Source organism: Gossypium hirsutum, chromosome A10, assembly GCF_007990345.1.
Source record: "Gossypium hirsutum isolate 1008001.06 chromosome A10, Gossypium_hirsutum_v2.1, whole genome shotgun sequence".
Lineage (NCBI taxonomy): Eukaryota > Viridiplantae > Streptophyta > Magnoliopsida > Malvales > Malvaceae > Gossypium > Gossypium hirsutum.
In genome coordinates, this window is record NC_053433.1 from 18,741,092 (window position 1) to 18,760,928 (window position 19,837).

At 32.2% G+C, this 19,837-nt stretch overlaps 1 protein-coding gene and 1 non-coding gene across 2 annotated transcripts; one reads left to right on the forward strand and one right to left on the reverse strand.

Annotated features, from left to right (window-relative positions):
* Positions 1 to 10,631: 10,631 nt before the first annotated feature.
* On the forward strand, positions 10,632 to 13,537 carry LOC121208301 (B3 domain-containing protein LOC_Os12g40080). Its single transcript, XM_041078854.1, has 6 exons — positions 10,632 to 11,245; positions 11,372 to 11,980; positions 12,072 to 12,512; positions 12,600 to 12,885; positions 12,967 to 13,088; positions 13,163 to 13,537. The coding sequence occupies exons 1-6, from the start codon at positions 11,186 to 11,188 to the stop codon at positions 13,409 to 13,411; spliced, it is 1,767 nt and encodes a 588-aa protein (XP_040934788.1). The 5' UTR covers positions 10,632 to 11,185; the 3' UTR covers positions 13,412 to 13,537.
* A 5,497-nt stretch (positions 13,538 to 19,034) lies between these two features.
* LOC121208646 (small nucleolar RNA R71) lies at positions 19,035 to 19,141 on the reverse strand. Its single transcript, XR_005903777.1, has one exon. It is a non-coding gene; the product is annotated as a small nucleolar RNA R71 (small nucleolar RNA).
* Positions 19,142 to 19,837: the final 696 nt, after the last annotated feature.

Genomic DNA, 19,837 nt, shown 5'->3' on the forward strand with positions numbered 1-19,837 from the left:
GGGGCTCTTTATTAAACTCAATAAAGACCATCAAATCAGTACAGTATTTTGTGACAATCAAAGTGTCATATTCCTTACAAAAGATCCAGTGTTTCATGAGAGAACAAAGCACATTGATGTTCAGTATCATTTTGTTCGTGATATTATTACTCGTGGTGATATTGTTGTAAGAAAAATCAGTACTCATATTAATCCTACAGATATGATGATTAAGTCACTTCCTATGACCAAGTTTGAACATTACTTAGACTTGGTTGGTGTTCATTGTTGAAGATAAACCCTTAAGGGGTTTCATAGAATAGGTGGAGAACTTGTTCGTTGAGAATTTGTGTCAAGGTGGATATTGTTAGAGTCGTAACCCAAATTCTTATTAAAATAAAATACAAGTAGCAAAAGGATCCACGAGGGTAAAGACCAAAGGCCCTTGTAGTATGGTATAGGTTACACAAGAAGAATCCGTATAGAAGTTTACTTCTTCTGTTTTATATTAATTTGAATAAGGTGTTTCACCTTATTGCATTACTTCTATAGATGTTTATTATAATAAGGTTTTCTAAACCTATAAATAGAAGCAGTCTATGCTCCTTGTATTTTAATTTTGACTTTGAAATAGTAAATTTTCTTCTCCTCTGCCAGTGGTTTTTTCCCGAAATGGTCTCCACGTAAAATTTGTGTGTTTTATTTTTCTTCCTTTTCTTTGTGATACATTGCCATTATCAACATTCTATTTTAACATTCTCTAGTATCTTTACTTCATTTCTCCTTTTGGGTGACTATGGAAATTATCAAAAAATTTGGGAGAAAAATTTTGACCCCTCATATGTTGAATATTTACACTTAGACCATAAACTTTTTGCATATTTACAATTTAGTCTTTGCTTTAGACTAACATATCTCAACATACTTCTTAATTTAAAATTTTCTTTAGCATTTCTTAACCTTCTCTTTTATCATCTTTATATCTCCCCCTCATTTTACTAGAAATCAATTATACACTATTTAATTTAACACTACCTTTATAATATATCGATTTTTTAAGGTGTTACAAAACCCATTGTTTGACGAGGCCAACACAGTAAGTGAAGTCGCAACGTCATGTGGTCTAACGTCATGACATGACGAACGTTTGGCTACGTTATGACGTGAAAATGTTGACATCACGATGTCAACCCTGTATTTTGGAACTTTTACATTTTGGTCATTTTTTAACTTTCAATTGCTATTTGAACTTTCATAAGCTCGTGTAAGACCCGAAAATGATTGCATATTGTATTAAATATATGTTGGTTAAATTTAAACATTAAATAGTATAAATTGACTGTGATCGATCGTAGTTGTTTCAACAACCAATGTGACACCTTATAACTCGGACTCGATGATCGGGTCAGGTACAGGGTGTTACAGGTAAACTACAAAAAAATAGTCCCTTATATTTTTTAAGTTTATGTTTTGCCACTTAACTTTCAATTGTTGTACTAGTCATCGATGTTATGGATTTATAATAATTTGGTCACTGTGATGTTACCTGATGTTAAAAGAGTTACGAAATTCTGACATGGGACAAATTGTGTCATTAAATGTTGACGTGGCTTCTTGTCATTTCCACTTAATTTAAACATATTTTTAACTATTTTTTTATTTTATTTTTATTTTTCCTTTTTTTCTTATTCTTCTTTTTTCTAGAATCATTCCAAACACCAACCTTTCCCTCTTAATCTAGCGACCACCACTACCATCCCGAACCATCTCACACCTTCCATTGTTCCTCTTTCTCACTATTCTCAACATCACAACACTAAACCAATATCTAATGCCACTTCAAGCTACTTTCATCATTGCTATCATAAGCTTTGTCCCCTTAGCACTCTCTCTCAAACACCAACTTTCAACCTAACCAAACCTCAACACCATTCAATCATTGTTTAACCACCAACATCCCTATACCCAAACCATCTCCTTCAAACTTAACCCTTTTTACACCAACCACCCTCAATTATTACCACTATAACAACATTTTAAAAACAAGAATTATCATTCAAATAACAACAAAAAACATATTTAAAGAGCAACATCGGAAACTTTAAGAAAAAGGCTAGTTTTTATTTAAAGATTTAAAAAAAAGTAGTAGAAATTAAAGGGGAGAAGAGAAGACGATTGGTGACCAGAGACTGAACGACGACGCTAGAGATTGGAGAAAAGAAATAGAAATTAATAATAAAGAATAAATATTTAAAATAATAAATAAAAAAAGAAACGATAGAATAAAAAGTGGAAGAGAAGAGAATTGAATAAACCGATGGATATAATGGATAGATGGATAAGTGTCCAATTGAACCCTTTGAGATATAAACCCCAACAAACTCAGTTAATAACTTTAATCAACCCTCTAATAAATAATCATTGGCAAATTGAAGGATGAATTTCCACGACTCCTAAAAGAAAACCGAGAAAAAAAACTACCTTTAAAAATCATAATAAAGCATCATGCACAAAAGAAACTAACTCCCAAAGTTGAAAATGTTATTAATGAAAAAAATGGTGTTTCTAATAAACAAAGAAGGGGCCTTTATATAGGCTAGCTAAGTACATCCAAATAAAACTTTGAAGTATATCGAAACTTTAATTAATCTAAACAAGAAATAGTTTTAAAATAAACTTTATTGTTAACTAAGAAACAAAACACTCCTAAATAACTTAAAATACTTAAAATATATATCCAAAATTCGAAATAAATAAATAATAAAACCTAATAAATACAATATTAGGCTCGTATATAGTAAAAATTAAGCCTAACAATCGAATCCAATATGATTTAAACTCAAATTAAAAAACCCGAAACTCGTAATTTTCGTAATAATTCCATCCAGAAATTCTGCTCGTGTAGCCTTCACTAAAACAGTTATAACTTGAGCTCTTAACTCAAAATCAAGTAATTCAAAGTTCATTGTGAAGCTAAGGGATTTCAAATGTTACGAGACATCTCAACCCAGAGACGCCTAGATCCCATCCAAAAAGTCGTCGCAAGTGGACTAATTTTCCAAACTTGAAAATTGACAACTTCGATGAATGGAATTAAATAAATTTCACCACATCCATGCATGTATCAGAAGCTGTTGTTGATAACAGTTGAGTGCATGCCTCGAAAGCAGGATTATTATCATGTAACTCCACATACAATTTCGTAGCATGCAGGTCCCTAAAGTCAGTATGTGTATATACCATTGTCTCCATATCATCATTGTAAAAAATTTCCAATATTTTATACGTTCGTGGATTGGATGCTGTAGGAAATCTGTAATATAGTTTCAAAATAACTCTTCCACGATGATAAGCTATTTTCTATCCAATCTTTGTTTCTATTTCATCGAGTGTTGCAGAATTAGTAAATCTTACACCTACATGATGATCGGATTAAAAAATAGCACCAACATCGAAATCTATAATTTGCCCATCATAGTAGACAAATGTTGAGATATGGTTGTTTGTATTTAATATAACTGCAATTTAAATTAATATAGTTGTTAACAAAACCTTAAACCCTAATACCCTTTATATTTTAAGTTTCGTTGAATTAACAAACGGATTTTTAATACAAAATAATTAAAAAATCAAAGCAAACATGATACTGAAATTCAACACAATTTCCTTGCCATATAATAAAAACACCAACTTCATATAATAATAGAGTCAGATTTTTCGATATAAGATAATACATTTCAAACATTAACCCTAATTACATAAACGCCAAACCCTATGCACCTCTGTCCTTCTATGGTTTAATTTCCTTACAAAGCTTAGAAATGGAGTCGATATAATCGTCTAAAAACCCATAGATATCTAAATTCCTCATCCATGGAAAAAAATGAGGATTTTGATTTCTCATACGGATATGATTACCCATAATCAACTGGGAAGTTCTATTTGCATCGTCTTTGTTGATAACCTTTAGAAATTCTTTGATTGAGATCTCATACTATTTTGTTCTAATTTTCTTGTTGGAAGATACCATCAACCACAGACTATCCAACCTGACTTTAAGTTCGACGTATATAAATGTTTCTCTTAGGAAACGATATTTTTGAACTTCCCACCTAAGACAAGTATAACATGACCAAATTAACTCTTGCATGACGAGGTTCACAAAAATTATGTGGGCAACAACATAGTCATTGTTCGAATCCATCTTATAATTTATTAATTTTTCTATCAACCTATCAACAACCTCTCGTTGCTATTCAATTCTTATCTTTTTTGCAATTAGGATAATCCTAGCCATTTTCCTTTGCACAAAACATTTATAAAGAACTGTATTTATTAAAATATATAGCCTAACCCTAAACCATCTGACCATTTCAAACTAATCATATTTCATAAATTCTAAACCTTAATATCTTATGCCACAAACAAATTCACATAATGTCATTTTATCATATTCATAAACCGTAAAACCATAATATAATTAAATTATATGGTTTTCTTACATTTTTATCTCGGATCATACCTCTTTTAACTTTGATCTTGAGAAAAAGAAATTACTTCCACCAATTAATACAATGATAACCTACTAATTGTGTATAACATTTACAATTTTTCATATTATTTAGTTATATTAATTTTTTTCTATATTATTCAAGAAAAAACCCTAAATAACATTTATAATTTTCCATATTTTTACTTGATAAAACATTTAAAATCGATATATCATTTACAATTTCATATGTTTTCTATTTAAGCTATTTTTTGTTACTAGAAAAAAATTTACAATTTAAATTTATGCATAATAATAAATTATTTTTTAACAAATAAATAGTGGTTGTTTTCTATACCTCGAAATTTTAACATTGCTTCTCTAAGCAAAACTATCTTCTAAATAATTAAAAAAATTCTATCAACTCCCTAATTTTTTCCTTCACTTAACTTAACTCCCAGTTGTCTTTCAACAACGCTCAATTTTTTTTCAAACCAATGCAAATTGTTCCCAAAAAAATTGTGGTTTTTAAACACCCTAGTGTATGATAGGTCCAGGAATCCCGGAGCTTAAGTCATGTCAAATCAAGGGACCTCTGTGGTCTCTGATCCGACACGATAAGTCATAAGAAACACCATATCGACAAGGCGGTTATCGATTTGAGGAAACGAGGTGCATATCCAATTCTAACATCCCTGTTGTTTCAATTTCAACCCCAAATCGTCAATCTTTATATCGATTTGGGGTTGAAATTTCATCTTTCATATTATTTTCGTAAAAAAATTCATATTATTCTGACAAATAATTTGTTTTTAGTACTATTTTGAAAAAAAAAGTCAAAAGCGTAAAAAAGTGAGAAAGAAAATGAAAAAAAAGAAAAAAATTAAAGAAATGGAAAATAATAAATATAAAAAATAAATAAAGATATAAGTGGTAAGATCCACAATAAAAAATCTTAAAAAACTAAAATATGGTGTCCACATGTAAGCATTTAACGATTTTAAATTGATGGCATCCGTAATTATATGTGTCGAAACTATTTTTTTGATGATGATCGACTTTTATTTGAAAACAAAAAATGGGAGTCGCCACCAATCCTTTTTTTATGAGGTGTGATTGGGTCACCTCGTAAAATGATTGTTTTTAGTAAACGGTTTAATTTATTAAAACAACGCTTTTGGTCTGCGAAATTCAGAAAGATAGGTTCGGGAGTCGATTACGCACGAAGAAGGCACCCTCGTAACACCCAAAATTGGTACCTAGTTGGTTAATTAATGTCTTGGTATCAAAAATTGAAGATTTGAAGAGATTTTAAAATACGATCCTTTGTTAAAAAATTATTTAATTGAAAAATTTTCGAGAAAAAGGCATATTTCATGTTAATCGAGAAAAAAATTACGTCCCATAAGTTAGGACACAATGTCTTAAATCTTTGAAATAAGAATAAACCCCGAAAATTTTATTTAAAAAAATTTGATTATCTCGGTTTAAAGAAATCATACTCCGTAAGTTAGAACATGATTTTTTCCTGATTCCCGAGAATATTTTAATTAAAATCTCATTTTTTTTAAAATAAGGGAAAGATGTTCGATTATTTGGATTTATTGAGAAAATTAAAACCCCGTAAGTTAGGGAACGACCTTTCGAATTTCCAAAATACGAAACATTTCTTACCTTTTTTAAAAATAGATATGCAATTATGTGAAAACGAATATAATATTTGAAATGTCATGGGTTTGATTTATTCGAGTATGGTAAAAAAAACGGCTAAAAGGTTAAAAATCGTGCTTGACGAATAATGATAATGCAACATAAATTCGTAGTAATAATGGTATAATATGCTTTAATAAAATATGAAAGATATGATAGTAATAATGAATTACGGTACTAATATGCATGATAGAATAAAAATGATAAATGTAAATAACAGTAATAATAATAATTATTATTATTATTATTAATGATGAATAATCTAAATTTGGAAGTATATAAAAGGATATACATAAATAAATGAATAAATAATAAAATAAAAAATAATACGGTAAAAGTAAAAATAAAATAAGCCAATTATAAAAATAAATAAATAAATAAATAAAATTAAAAAATAAAAGAATTAATAAGCAAATAAAGAAATAATAAAGAAATAATAATAATAAAAACTAATAAAGTTTAAATAATAATAAATAAACAAATGATTTAAATTAAACCAACAATAAATAATTAAAGGAGTATTAAAATTACAACAGTTTAAAATTAATAATAATAATAATAATAATAGGATTAATTTGAAAGCTAAATAGGGTTTTAGAGTAAAAATAGAAATGAAATAAAGCAAAAGGACTGAATTGTAATGCGCTATTAAAGGGGAGGGACTATTGGGGAAATTATTCCCCCATCCAAAATGCGCAACTTCAAGAAGGACTAAATTGAAAACAAAATAAAATTTCATGGTATAAATTAGAAACAAAAAATGGATTTAAAAACCAAAAAAATGCGGAAGGGCTAAACGCACAAATATCCCATTTGTTGAAAACACGCTGATCCTTGGGAGTGGGTCGGTCGATGCGCAAGTCGGCTCAAAACGATGTCGCTTTGAGGCTTTTGAGCTTAGGCCAAAACGACGTCGTTTTGACCTACTATTTAAGTTAAAAATCTAAAAAAAAATTCATTTTCAATAGTTTTCAAAAAAAAAAAAACAAACACCCCTCCCCTTTTTTTCTTTGAAATGGCCTTAAGGTCCAGCCATGGCTCCGGCGTCGGACCACCTTGGCGACCACCGGTCTTCGGTCGCCGGCGACTGCGCCACTGTCCACAGTGTCCGGCGAAATGAAAAAAAGCTTTCTTCGTTTCACTTTTTTACCCTCAGCCTAGATCCGCAACCAAAACCCCTGAAAACCCGATCAAACTCGATGAAAAATAGAGAAACATTCTGTCTCTCTTTCTTTTTCGGCGCGCAACAACAGTGAGTTTCTCACCTTTCTTTATTTTGTTATTTATTTTCGAAAATAAAAAAAAAAGAAAGAATCCTCTTTGTATTTTTTATTCCAAAATCTCTTTTTTTGGATTCAATTTTTTCTTTGATTTTTTTTTTGTGTATTTGATTTCTCCTCCCAAAAAAATTACAACTTGATGTCATGGCTTTATAGCCGATTACATTGTTACTGTTCATTGTGTGTTTTTCTTTTCTTGCAGGAGCAGTTGGGTGGTGGCAGTGGCAAAGGCGACTGTGGCAGTGACAAGTGGCTGTCAAAGGCTAGGGGCAACTAGGGTTTCTTTTTCTTGTTTAGGTGATTGACTTAGGGTTTTTTTGATATTGGGTCATTGTAAATTTGGGCCACATGTAATTTTTGGGTCTATTATTTTGTAATGGACTGTAATATTTTGATTTATATATAATTTTTGGGGGGGTTTTATTTATCATTATATTTTATCTTTGGGCTGGGCAAAAATGGCCCACTATAATATGTAAGAAATGAAAGTTCAAAATCAAAGCATAAGTTTAAACAAACATATTGAACTATTTTGTAATTTACCCCATATTGAATTATTATATGTGTTCGTGCCTTTAAACTCTAAAATCATTGCTCAAAACTGTAGTAATATTAGTTGCCACTTGCCATGCCTCGTTTGGATTCTAGTGTAATAACATGTGAAAAAAAAATTATTTATTACATATGTATAGACTTGATTATAGGTTGGGCCACCCAACTCGGTTTGAAGGTTCACTTGAAAAATGTAAGGGTTTGGGTAAAAATATATGCTAGAAAATAGGCTTAGAAAAAAATAGGCCTATTTTCTAAACGGATCGAGCGTCGTGTAAGCTTTTTTTGGCTCAAGCTTGACCCGACCTGAATTTACAAAAAAAAAATTGCTTCTGTTTCACTATTTTGATGATGTTTTGCCACTATTTTGTTGTCATTTCGCTATTATATTGTTACTATTTTGTTATTATTATTTGGATATTATATAACTATCATTTTATTGTTAATTTTACTACTATTTTAGATGCATTTGTTTGCTAAATTGCACCTATCTTAGTGTTATTTAATCATAAATATTAATTTAAAAAAATATTTTCAATCTGTTGAAAAATATTTATTTTAATATTTTTAGTGTATTTGATGTATTGTATTTTTTAAATTTATTTTTATATAAAAATGATAAAATAAAAAATTTGAATATGGGCGGGCGGAGCCAAGCTCGAGTTTTAGCTTTCTACTCGGGCCGAACTTGGGCAAAATTTTAGGCCCATTTTTGAGTCGTGCCTAGGCCTAAAATGGGCCTAAAATTATGTTGAGGTTCAACCCAAACCCGGCTCGGACCATGATCACCTCATACGCATTACAATAGTTAGACATAAAATGAAAATAATTAGTACAAATATAAAATTGAAATTAGAGAAATGAGTAAAAGCTCTTACAAAAAATAAAAATCATTTCAAAATAAATGAAAAAATTCTTTATTATCAATTGAATTAATTTATTACTGACTCATATATTAAAAAATGTGTTTACTGAACTTATAATAAGCTACAGATGTTTCTAAGAAATGTGTGTTGTACCACCTCTCCACATCGTGGTCCTTTGTTAGGTATTCTCAAGCTCTGTTATTCGTGCTTTTTATTGCGTCAAGCTAAGTATTGAACTCATGAAGTATATGCTTTCAATGTTCATTCAAAAGTGTTTTTGAAGCTCGTAGTATTGATAAATTTTGCTATTCTATGATGCACCATATTATACACTTAAAAGAAATAACTCACCTTATGCTACCATGATGATTTGAAACAAAACATAGCTCCTTCTCAAGAATGTACTCTAGAACCAACTCCAAGATTTATCATTCTTTGAATCAACCACGCCAACAATGTGACCGCTACCACCATCCGCACTAGAGCAAAGCAATGCACCTCCATACTTTTCGGTCAACAACGTTTATAAGTGCTTATCATAATCATATTTTAAACTTTTTTAACTTGCATATAGCTTGTTTTTTTTAAAAGTAAATTTGCATTATTTCTCAACATTTTAGCTAGTTTTACAATTTCTTGTCATTCATCAGTGCATAATTTCTATTTTAAATTATTTAGTTTTAATTTTTAATAACTACTTGTAGTTTTGTGAAAAATAAGAGATGCTTAATTATAGATTTATGGATGCAAGAAAGCGATGTGATTGAATGAAAGAAATAAAAAAACTATACAAATGAGAGAAAGCTTGAGAGCGGTATCACCTTGTGGAATTTTGGAGTTGGAACATGGTTTGAGTTTATAAAATTTATCTTTGCTTTTTTCATCTAAACTGACTCTTAACCTTAAAAATTACTATGTAGTTAATAAGTGTTTAAATGTAATATTAGTCAAATTTACGGGCTTGTTTTAAGTAGAAAATACTTTTTGATGTTTGAGTTTTATTAGTTAGTATTGCATTCGCTTAATTTTAGTTTATTTAGAAGGGTTGTTTATTTAGGCTTTAATTTCTCTCATAGTACTTAGATGTATAGATGATGAGAACTTAAAGTTTTGGAAGGTGATGAAGTTAGTATAGGAGAGTGGGGAGTAGATCGTAATCATCCGACTTGGGGTCAATTGCAAATTCCAAATCTATAAATACACGTTGAACCACCAGTTACGTAAAGCCACGACGGGGAAAAGCAGATTCCAAATCAATAAATTAATAATTTATTGACAAACTCCTATCATTTAACCCTGGATTTGTGGCCAAACAGTGTCAACAGATTTCCTTCAACAGAAATGACACTTTGCCCTGAACATATCTATCTATATATTTTCCTATCCGTATTTAAGTGACAAGTATAGATATTGCTTGGTTACAGTAAAATGGGAGCTAATTTGTATACAAAGATTACAAATATGTGATTCCATGTTATTCTTATTTTTTTTATTTTTAGTTTTTTTAGTTGAATTTAAAATAAGAAGGAAAAAAACTGATTTGTTATTTTTTTTTTTGAAAAGAGTTTCCAATCAGATTACATCAAATAGTTTTAAATTTAAATTTTAAAATTACATGCTAACTTGAATTTAAATGGACTTGAGAGTGGTTATCCAGCTGCAATATAGGATCCTTATCCGTTAAATAAAGGTATGAAATAAAAATTTTCTCCTTGATTGTAGGGGTTGAAAAAAGTAAATAATAATAAACTGGCATTCATCAAAATTCAATCTTTATTCTATTGTAAAAAAGATATCTACTTTTTCTATGCAGACTATACCATTGAACACGCCGAGGAACTACTGACAAAGAGGGTTGAAGATGTAATCAATTTGAATGACAAATGGGAGACGTTTGGTGGAACTAAGCCCTAAAGCAAAAAATCATTGATTGTTGGAGCGCTTTGAAGACGATAATAACTTGGAACTTGGGTCTTTGAGAGTCAAAATGGCCTTGAATATTTGTCATTTAATGTGTTTAGTTATTTACCAGGCAGAGGAAGAAGAGAGATAGATATCTACCTCTATTGAAAAGTTTTCATTGAGTGTTGCAGTGGGAATTAATGACAAGGAACTGTTCTTTTGTATTCACCATTGTCAAATGTCAAGGGACGGTGGAGTTTTCAGTTCATATTGGCTCTTCAATAATAGTTGGTCATTCTGAGAGTAAAATTTTGAATGTGTTATTATTATCAACCCTTTACGTCTTTTAGTTGTTTTGCTTTCGTTTTTCAAACCTCTATTTACTGCGAATTTCTTCAAGTTCAACAATGGCTTGTCGCCATTTCTTTAAGGTAGTTCTTGAAGATACTATTCGGAGTGGCAAACTTGTAAGTCTATATTTTTCTCTTAGTTCAATGAAGAAAATTCCTTTGACTTGCTATTGATTTAATTAACCAAATGTAATAAATGAGAGTAAATTGACAACTTTCAATTACATTTGGCACCATGAACAGGAAATTCCTCGCAAATTTGCAAGAGATTATGGGAATCATCTGTCAAACCCGGTGTTCATTAAGGTCCCAAATGGTGAAATCTGGGAATTAGAATTCACAAAATCTGGTGGCAAAATGTGGCTGCAAGATGGCTGGCAAAACTTTGCGGAGCATTACTCAGTGGAGCCTGGACATTTCTTGGTTTTCAGATATGAAGGGCATTGCCATTTCCATGTCATCATATTTGATCGAACTGCAACAGAGATTGAATATCCTGACGTTAATGACAATGAGGGAACTCAGAAACAAGAGGTGAAGATTAAACAAGAATCTGAAGACGATGAACCCGTAAGCATCATGAATGAAATCTCTCATGGATTAAGAGAGAAACCTGGATTGCAATGTCCTCGGCCTCATAAGACGATGAAGTCCGAGCCTATGCTTTCAGGGTTTTCTGCTGGAACTGGAAGAGGTGAAATGGAATCAACGACTGCTTCCAAGGTGACATCTAATGAAAAATTCATGGTTTTACAAAGAGTTGCCAGTGCTTTCCAGTCCACAAATCCATTCTTTTTGGTTCTAATGCAACCAACTTATGTATCTCATAATCCCAAACATAGCTGTATCCTGGTAAGATGAGAAACTATGTTAGATTTCTACATTGCTTGAACTCGGGTGTGTGATGTTCGTTATGTGTTAGCTAGATTATTATTTCGTGCAGGGAATACCAAGAGAGTTTTCCAGGTTATTTTTGAAACAAAATGGGAATGTAGTTCTGTGTGATTCTAATGGGAAAAGTTGGGCGGCTAAGTACGCAACATCTCTCGGAAGTAACCAACGATCATATGTGAGACTCTGCAATGGATGGGGTGCTTTCGTACGAGATAAAAACTTACAAGTCGGCGATGTTTGCGCCTTTGAGTTAATCAATTGCAAACAAATCTCATTCAAAGTCTCCATTTTTGAAGGTAAGAAGTCAGGTTTCCATGGATCACCACCTTCCACTGATGGTTACTTTCCTGCAAAAAGGGAAAGTGGAACCTCGTTTACTCAGCCATTGAAGGCCCGTGAAACAGCGCTTGAAAAAGCACTGGCATTCACTTCTGAAAATCCTTTTCTTGTTGTTGTGTTACGACCATCATATATCCGAACGGATGCATTGGTTAGTTTTTTCAACCCCAAACTTGATTGTATGTATCTAACCTGGTAATTGAATTAAGAATCGCTATGCATTTGTGTTGTGTACCAGTGTATATCAAACCATTTTGCCAGGAAACATTTTGAGAGTGACCTCACCAGCGTTGATGTAAATCTTTGTCTTTCAAATGGGAAATCATGGCCGGCTAAGTATCTTCGACGAAGCATTGGCAATCCAAATGGTAAAATCTGTCATGGTTGGAAGGCATTTGTGAATGACAATAATTTACAACCTGGTGATGTTTGTGTCTTAGAGATGACAAATCATGCAACTAAAATCTCCTTCAAAGTAATCATTTTCAAGGCTATTGCAGATGCAAATTCCCACCCTTTAGAAGGTGTGTTAAAGCTAATTGATTCCACCTCGGGTGCAAATGTATCCCATTAACTGATATGATATGGAAATGGTTTTGGTGCAGGAGTTAGTCAGAAACCTTTAGGCTTGACTTCACAGTCCCTTAAAGCTGCTACTGAAATGACCTCAACGCTTCCATTCTTCAGAAGTGTTGTGCTGCCATTGCACCTAAAGGAAAAACGTGCGGTAGGCATTCGTTTCACTCCAATTTAAATGGCTTTAACAATAGGAACAATATTATGGGAAGTGATTTTGTGCAGGGTATACCATTCGGATTTGTGGAGCAATATTTAAAGCCAAATATGGAGGCGGTGATACTTAAGGTTGAAAACAGATCGTGGCCTGTAAAGATAGCAAGCAACCCGCAGAATCGGCAAGCTAGATTTACCAACGGTTGGATCGAATTTGCAAGGGAAAACTTTCTGAGAGAAGGAGATGTATGTGTGTATGAGCTAGATGCAGTGAAGCATGGCTTGTTAAACGTATGCATTTCCAAATCTGATGATTAAAATTGTAATCAACATCTATTTTTTTATGTGGAAACAATCTGTCCATCGCGGTTTAAAGATAAAAACAGAAGGTTGTAGGCGTTGAAATTAACTGAGATAAATCCAGTTCTGAACAGAGCATGTTGACTTCTGCCAAAGGAGGACTTGAATTATTTCATAATTAGGTTGTCCAATTTCAGAAATCTAAATAAGTTTAGGCTATACTATCATCTAAGCGTTCAGAGGAGAAACTAAAACGACCGCTCAAAATTACTGCAACCAAATGAAATGAATATAAAACATACATTTATGGCATGTGTGGAAAGGGTAAAAAAATCTGGATAATAAATAAAAAGTTGTTTTTAAAACTTGGAATTCGAAGTGTTTTTATATTCAATTAAGGATAAATTATATGTAAAAAGATTAATATATATTTCCTTCTTTGAATTTATTTATATGTAATTATTTTGATATTATTTTTTTAAATTTAATTGACATTTAAACTTTTATCCTGTTATACATGTTAGTATTTCGTATTAACATTGTATTGATTTTTATTTTCTCTAACTTCTTCAGTTAGAATTGGACTAGATCAGTATATCGGATTGGGAACCAATTAAGATATCAGTCCTAATAACAGTGTTGTTTGAACTTGATCAAATTTGCTAGTTGAATTAGAAACCAATTCGGTTATCAGTCTAACTAGAGGTAAAAAATTGGTTGACTCATAAACCGTACAAACCGTTTGAATCAGACTAAAAACCAGTTGATTTGATAGTTGAATCAATTTTTATTTTAATAATTTATTTACTTTGGATCATCTGAACCGATCAGATCAATTAGACCGACCAAACTAAGAACTATTGGTCTAACCAGTATGACCACAAGTCTAGTTCCAAAACATTGCCTAATATATACTAAAAAAGCCTTCAATTTGTTGGATGTTCAAATCTGTTGTAGTAACTGATGTTGCAACATAGGTTAGAACAAAAGAGTATAACTAACAGATCCAAAAATAGAGTAAGGCAAAAAGATAAATTAATACACAATATTAGTTAATGTAGTTCGGATAACAATCCTATTTTTGAGAAGTTTTTGCTCAATGAATGGTTTTATTCAACAATTTATACAAATCACCTATTGGCTAAAACTCAATCTAATTTTACAACAGCGGATAATTGTAGCTCTAATAATGAACCCAATTGTCACAATCACTCACCCAATAATTATTAAGAATTCCTTCGAGAACCTTTTAAGGAATGGAAATAACTTATGTTATTTAAGGCCATTGGTTGTGTACCTGTCGTAAGCCTAAACATTTAGTTAAACTCAATCAATATTCCATCAAACAAAATGGAGACAATGCAAAAATGAATAATAATAATGAAGGTGAATCAAATTTGGCATTCCAAATTTGTAAAACCCGTTTTCAGTGATAGTGGAACAGTGGTTTCGGAACCACAATTCCAACAAGTAAATTATTATTTTATTATTTATTTAGTGTCTATGGGATTTTATTAAGGTCGTATTAAAATTTTTAATGAAATTTTAATGTTTAAATGCTTAATTAAGTGAGAAGAACTAAATCGTAAAAGGTAAAAAAAGTTTAGTTCTATTAGTTAAGAGAGTCAAATGGCTTTATAAATGAAAGTTAATGGACTTAAATATAATTATACCATATATGTTGATAGTGAATGTACATGGATTAGGTATTATTGAAATTTTGATTAATTTTAAAGGGCAAAAAGGTAAGTTAGTAAATAAAACTAAAATAACCTAAGAAATCATGTTCATCTTCTTCACTTCATCCTATCTCCATAAAAAATCATCATTGAAACAAGATAAGGTATTCGGTAAAGCTTATTTTATTGAATGTAAGTGTATTCAAGCTCCATTTTTAATGATTTTTATGTTTTTGAGATCGTTACAACTAGGTCCAGCTAGCCCGTACCTTCGTTTTTGAATCAGTTAAAAATTTTGGAAGTGACCATTGATGAATCTTGAATTTTTTTTTATGATAACCATGTGTTTGAAGCTTTGATTGTGGTATTTGGTTGAATTGTGAAGTGATAGTTGTTAGATTTTGATTTAAGGATTAATTTGTTAAATGTCAAAATCTCAAGGTTTGATAGTGAATTTGATGTACAATAGGATTGTTAAAGGGCCTATAATATTTGGCTGTAATTTGATTTTAAGAAAATAGTCAATTTAATGATTTTTGGGTTAGAGGACTAAATTGAAAAGTTGTAAAAGTTTAAGGAAAATGTGTAATTAATGAAAATTTAAGGGTTACGTACATTGAATGGAATGTGAAGTATGTATGAGATTAATATATTGTATTTAATTATTATATGGATCACAACTTGGAAAAAAAAGACAATAACTGATAAAAAGGGAAAATAGCGTATTAGTCATTGAATGTTGGTCGGAATCGAATAGTAGGTAAGTTTATAGTATTTCAATACATAAATGAATTTCTAACTGTATTCTTATATTATGAATCTTTAATTATTGTGTCAATAGAAATTTATTGTACTTTGACACCCCTAATTGCACATATATGCCCCTATTGTACTTAAGTACCCCTGATTACACATACATGCCCCTGTTTATACTTCAGTACCCCTGATTGCACATACGTGCCCCTGTTTGTACTTTGGTACCCCTGGTTGCACTTATGTGCCCCTATTTGTACTTCGGTACCCCTAATTGCACTTCCGTGCCCCTATTTTTACTCCGGTAACTCTAAATCAAATATTATATGAACTGTACTTAATGGTATTTAGAAGTGTTATGCTATGTCCTTACTAAGCTTTTTAAGCTTATCAGTTTTTTTTGGTTTGTTTGTAGATAACTGTCGTTGACACTTTGGAAGTATCATTCAACTGGCTCACACTATCCATCTAAGTTGGTAGTTTTTGTGACTCTTAGGATAGTGACATGTATATATATAGATGAATATGGGGTTGACGAGCATAGGATGTTTTGTACTGGTAATTTGGTATGTTTATGCTTTGAAAGTTATGGTTGGTTTGGTATAGTTTAATGTTTTACCAAGTATTGTCATTTTGGGCACTTTCAAATTCTTGTATATAAGGTTCTATGTTGGTGTTTTATGATGTTATGAAAATGGTTATTTGAGATAGGTTTTGGTAGGTGTTTTGAATTAGACTATATGCATGAACTAAAGTGTTTTTGGCTTGTCATAACATGTTATGTTTGGATGTTAATTGTGGTGCCTTTGAATGACATATTGGTTGGTTGAATTAAGATTCTTTAAATGGAAAATATTTGTATGTTTAGATAAGGTTTTGGTACTTAGAAAATGTGCACATTGGTCTAAATGTTTATGCATGAAATGGTCTTAGAAATGACTCAATTTTAGGTAAATTTGAGTCCACACGGCCTGAGACACGAGCGTGTAACTCAACCATATGAGGCACATGACTTGGCAACACGGTCGTGTGTCAACTGATGATTTTCTTAGGGTGCAAGTCAGTGACTTACACAGCTTGGCACATGGACGTGTAGGGCAACTCTTAGAGTTACACGGCCTATGATAAATCGTAATTTATACATATTTTATCCCATTCTTAGCATATTTTATGGATGATTTTTCCTTAAAATTGGTGAATTTGATGCTCTTAATGCCTTAATTTCATGTTTTATACTTAGGTGAGCATAGGAGAGTGAAAGGAACGAGAAACGGGCCAAAAATGGAGAAAATGGGCCAACGTACAAAATCAACACAGCCTGGACCTCCCCACACGGGCAGACCACACGGTCGTGTAAATTTGGCAGAATCGGAGCAAGACTCACACGGGTGGACCACACGCCCGTGCCTATTTAACAGGCTTGACCACGGCCTACAGTAATCGCACACTGGCGTGTCACACGGGCGTGTCCCTGTTGAGCCCAAATTGAGTCCAATTCGAAAAAGGCTATTTTTTAGGGTTCTTAGGCATTTTAAAGCCTATAAATACACCCTAGATGAGGAGGAAAAGAGAAGATACGGAGAAGGAAGCAGGGAACTACTCAAGGCTGATTGATCCATCTCAGAAGCTGGATTCATTATCAAGACTGAAGATCTCCCCTCAATTTCCCTTTAGGAGTTTTGGGTTTTTCTTTATGTTTTGTATTCAATATTCTTCTGAGATGTTTACCTTTTTAGTTATGAACTAAAACCCCTAAATACCTAAGGGGAATGAAACCTAAGACAGATCTTGTTATTATTATCTGAATTGTATGATAAATATTTGACTTGTTCTTAATTATGTGTTCTTAATTCTTGTCTTGATATTCCAGGATATTGATTCAAGTTAAGCTCTTATTCAGAGGAGGAATAGAACTTGTCTAAGAGTACATTTGTCATAATTAAGCGGAGTTGATTGCGCGCCTAGAGATAGGGTGACAAGGTTTTGCGCAGATTAGGGTGAAACCTAATAAGGGGATCCATACATCGAGTTAATGTAACCCTAGGGAGTTAATTAGAAAGAGATTTCAATTATTCAACCTAGGGTTAGACGTTTTTAGTCTCGAGATAGATAACTTAGGGATTTTACGGATCAAGTCAAATGAATAAATCGTCCGATTCAGATCAAATAACAAGTGAAGTCTAGGTGGATTTTTCCTTAGGTATTGTCTTAATTCAATCGTTTTTCCAGAAGTAATTCCCCAATTCTATTTTCTGTGAATTCTTAGTTTAGTTAATTAGTTAGTTAAAACAAGCCCCATTATTCTTAGGCTAGATAATAAAAAGACGGTCATTACTATTACTTTTAATTCCTTTGGGTTTGACAATCCGGTTTTGCTAAAGCTATACTATTGTTCGATAGGTACAGTTGCCTTCATCATGATAATAGTTAGTTCAAGAACGATTCATTATAAATATTTAAAATTTGTCACGAATATCACGTATCAAGTTTTTGGCGCTGTTGCCAGGGAACTAAGATATTAGGAACATTCGATTTTTATTACTTTAGTCATTTACTTTTATTGTAATTTAAATTTTATTCTAATTTTTATTACTAATTCTTCTTTTTCCCTTTTTTCTGATAGGTTCTTATAGTTTATGACTAGAAGAAACCCATCAGGACTATTACTTTTTGACAGTGAGATCGATCACACAGTTCACAGAAACCAAAGAGAAATAAGGCGAAGCTTAAGATACACAGAGAACGAGCAAGAGGAAAATATTCAAACCACAACCGAGGAGATAACTGAAAACCAAGAAAATATGCTACCTCCTGCAATTGCTGTTAATCAAAATCCTACTCCGCGCACTATGTATGATTATGCTAAACCTAATTTAACAGGAACTGAGTCAAGTATAGTTAGACCTGCTATTGCTGCAAATAATTTTGAACTGAAACCTAACACAATTCAAATGATACAACAGTTTCTTCAGTTTAATGGTTTGTAGGACGAGGATCCCAACGCTCACTTGGCAAATTTTCTAGAATTTTGCGATACCTTTAAAATTAATGGCGTTTTTTATGATGCCATTCGCCTTCGGTTGTTTCCCTTTTCGTTAAGGAATAAGGCTAAACAATGGTTGAACTCGTTACCACGAGGGTCAATCACTACTTGGGAACAAATGACCGAAAAATTTTTATTAAAATATTTTCCACCGGCCAAAACGGCTAAATTACGTAATGATATCTCTTCTTTTGAGCAGATGGATTTAGAGACACTCTACGATGCATGAGAGAGATACAATGACCTTTTTAGAAGGTGCCCTCACCATGGGTTACTGCTTTGGCTACAGGTTCAAACGTTCAATAATGGCTTGAATCCTTCGACTCGGTAGATGATTGATGCAGACGCTAGAGGAACTATCAATAATAAGACACCTGAGGCAGCTTACGAATTTATTGAGGAGATGTCACTGAATAACTATCAATGGCAAGTTATGAGAATAAAGCCGACGAAAGCAGCCGGTGTTTTCAACCTCGACGCGGTTACTATACTCTCTAACCAAGTAGAACTCTTAAATAAAAAGATTGACGGTTTGTGTGGTTCTGCTCAGGTACATCCAGTGATGAGGTGCGATTCGAATAGAGGAGGAGCATGCACAGAATATCAACCCTTCAACCCTAGCATCAAGGAGGAACAAGTCAAATATATGGGTAACAATAACTCTAGATCCCAAAATAACTCATATAATAACACTTATAATGCAGGTTAGAGGAACCATCCCAATTTCTCGTGGGGCGGTCAAGGAAATCAAAGGCTATAACATCCTCCGGGGTTTCAACAACCACCTTACCAACAAGAAAAGAAGCCATACTTTGAGGAGATGCTAACCAAATTCATCTTGGTGTCAGAGACTCATTTTTAGAATACCGAGACGGCACCCAAAAATCAACAAGCATCGATCCATGGGCTTGAAACTCAAATTGGACAACTGGCTAAGATGATTTCAGATAGAGCACCAGGAAATCTACC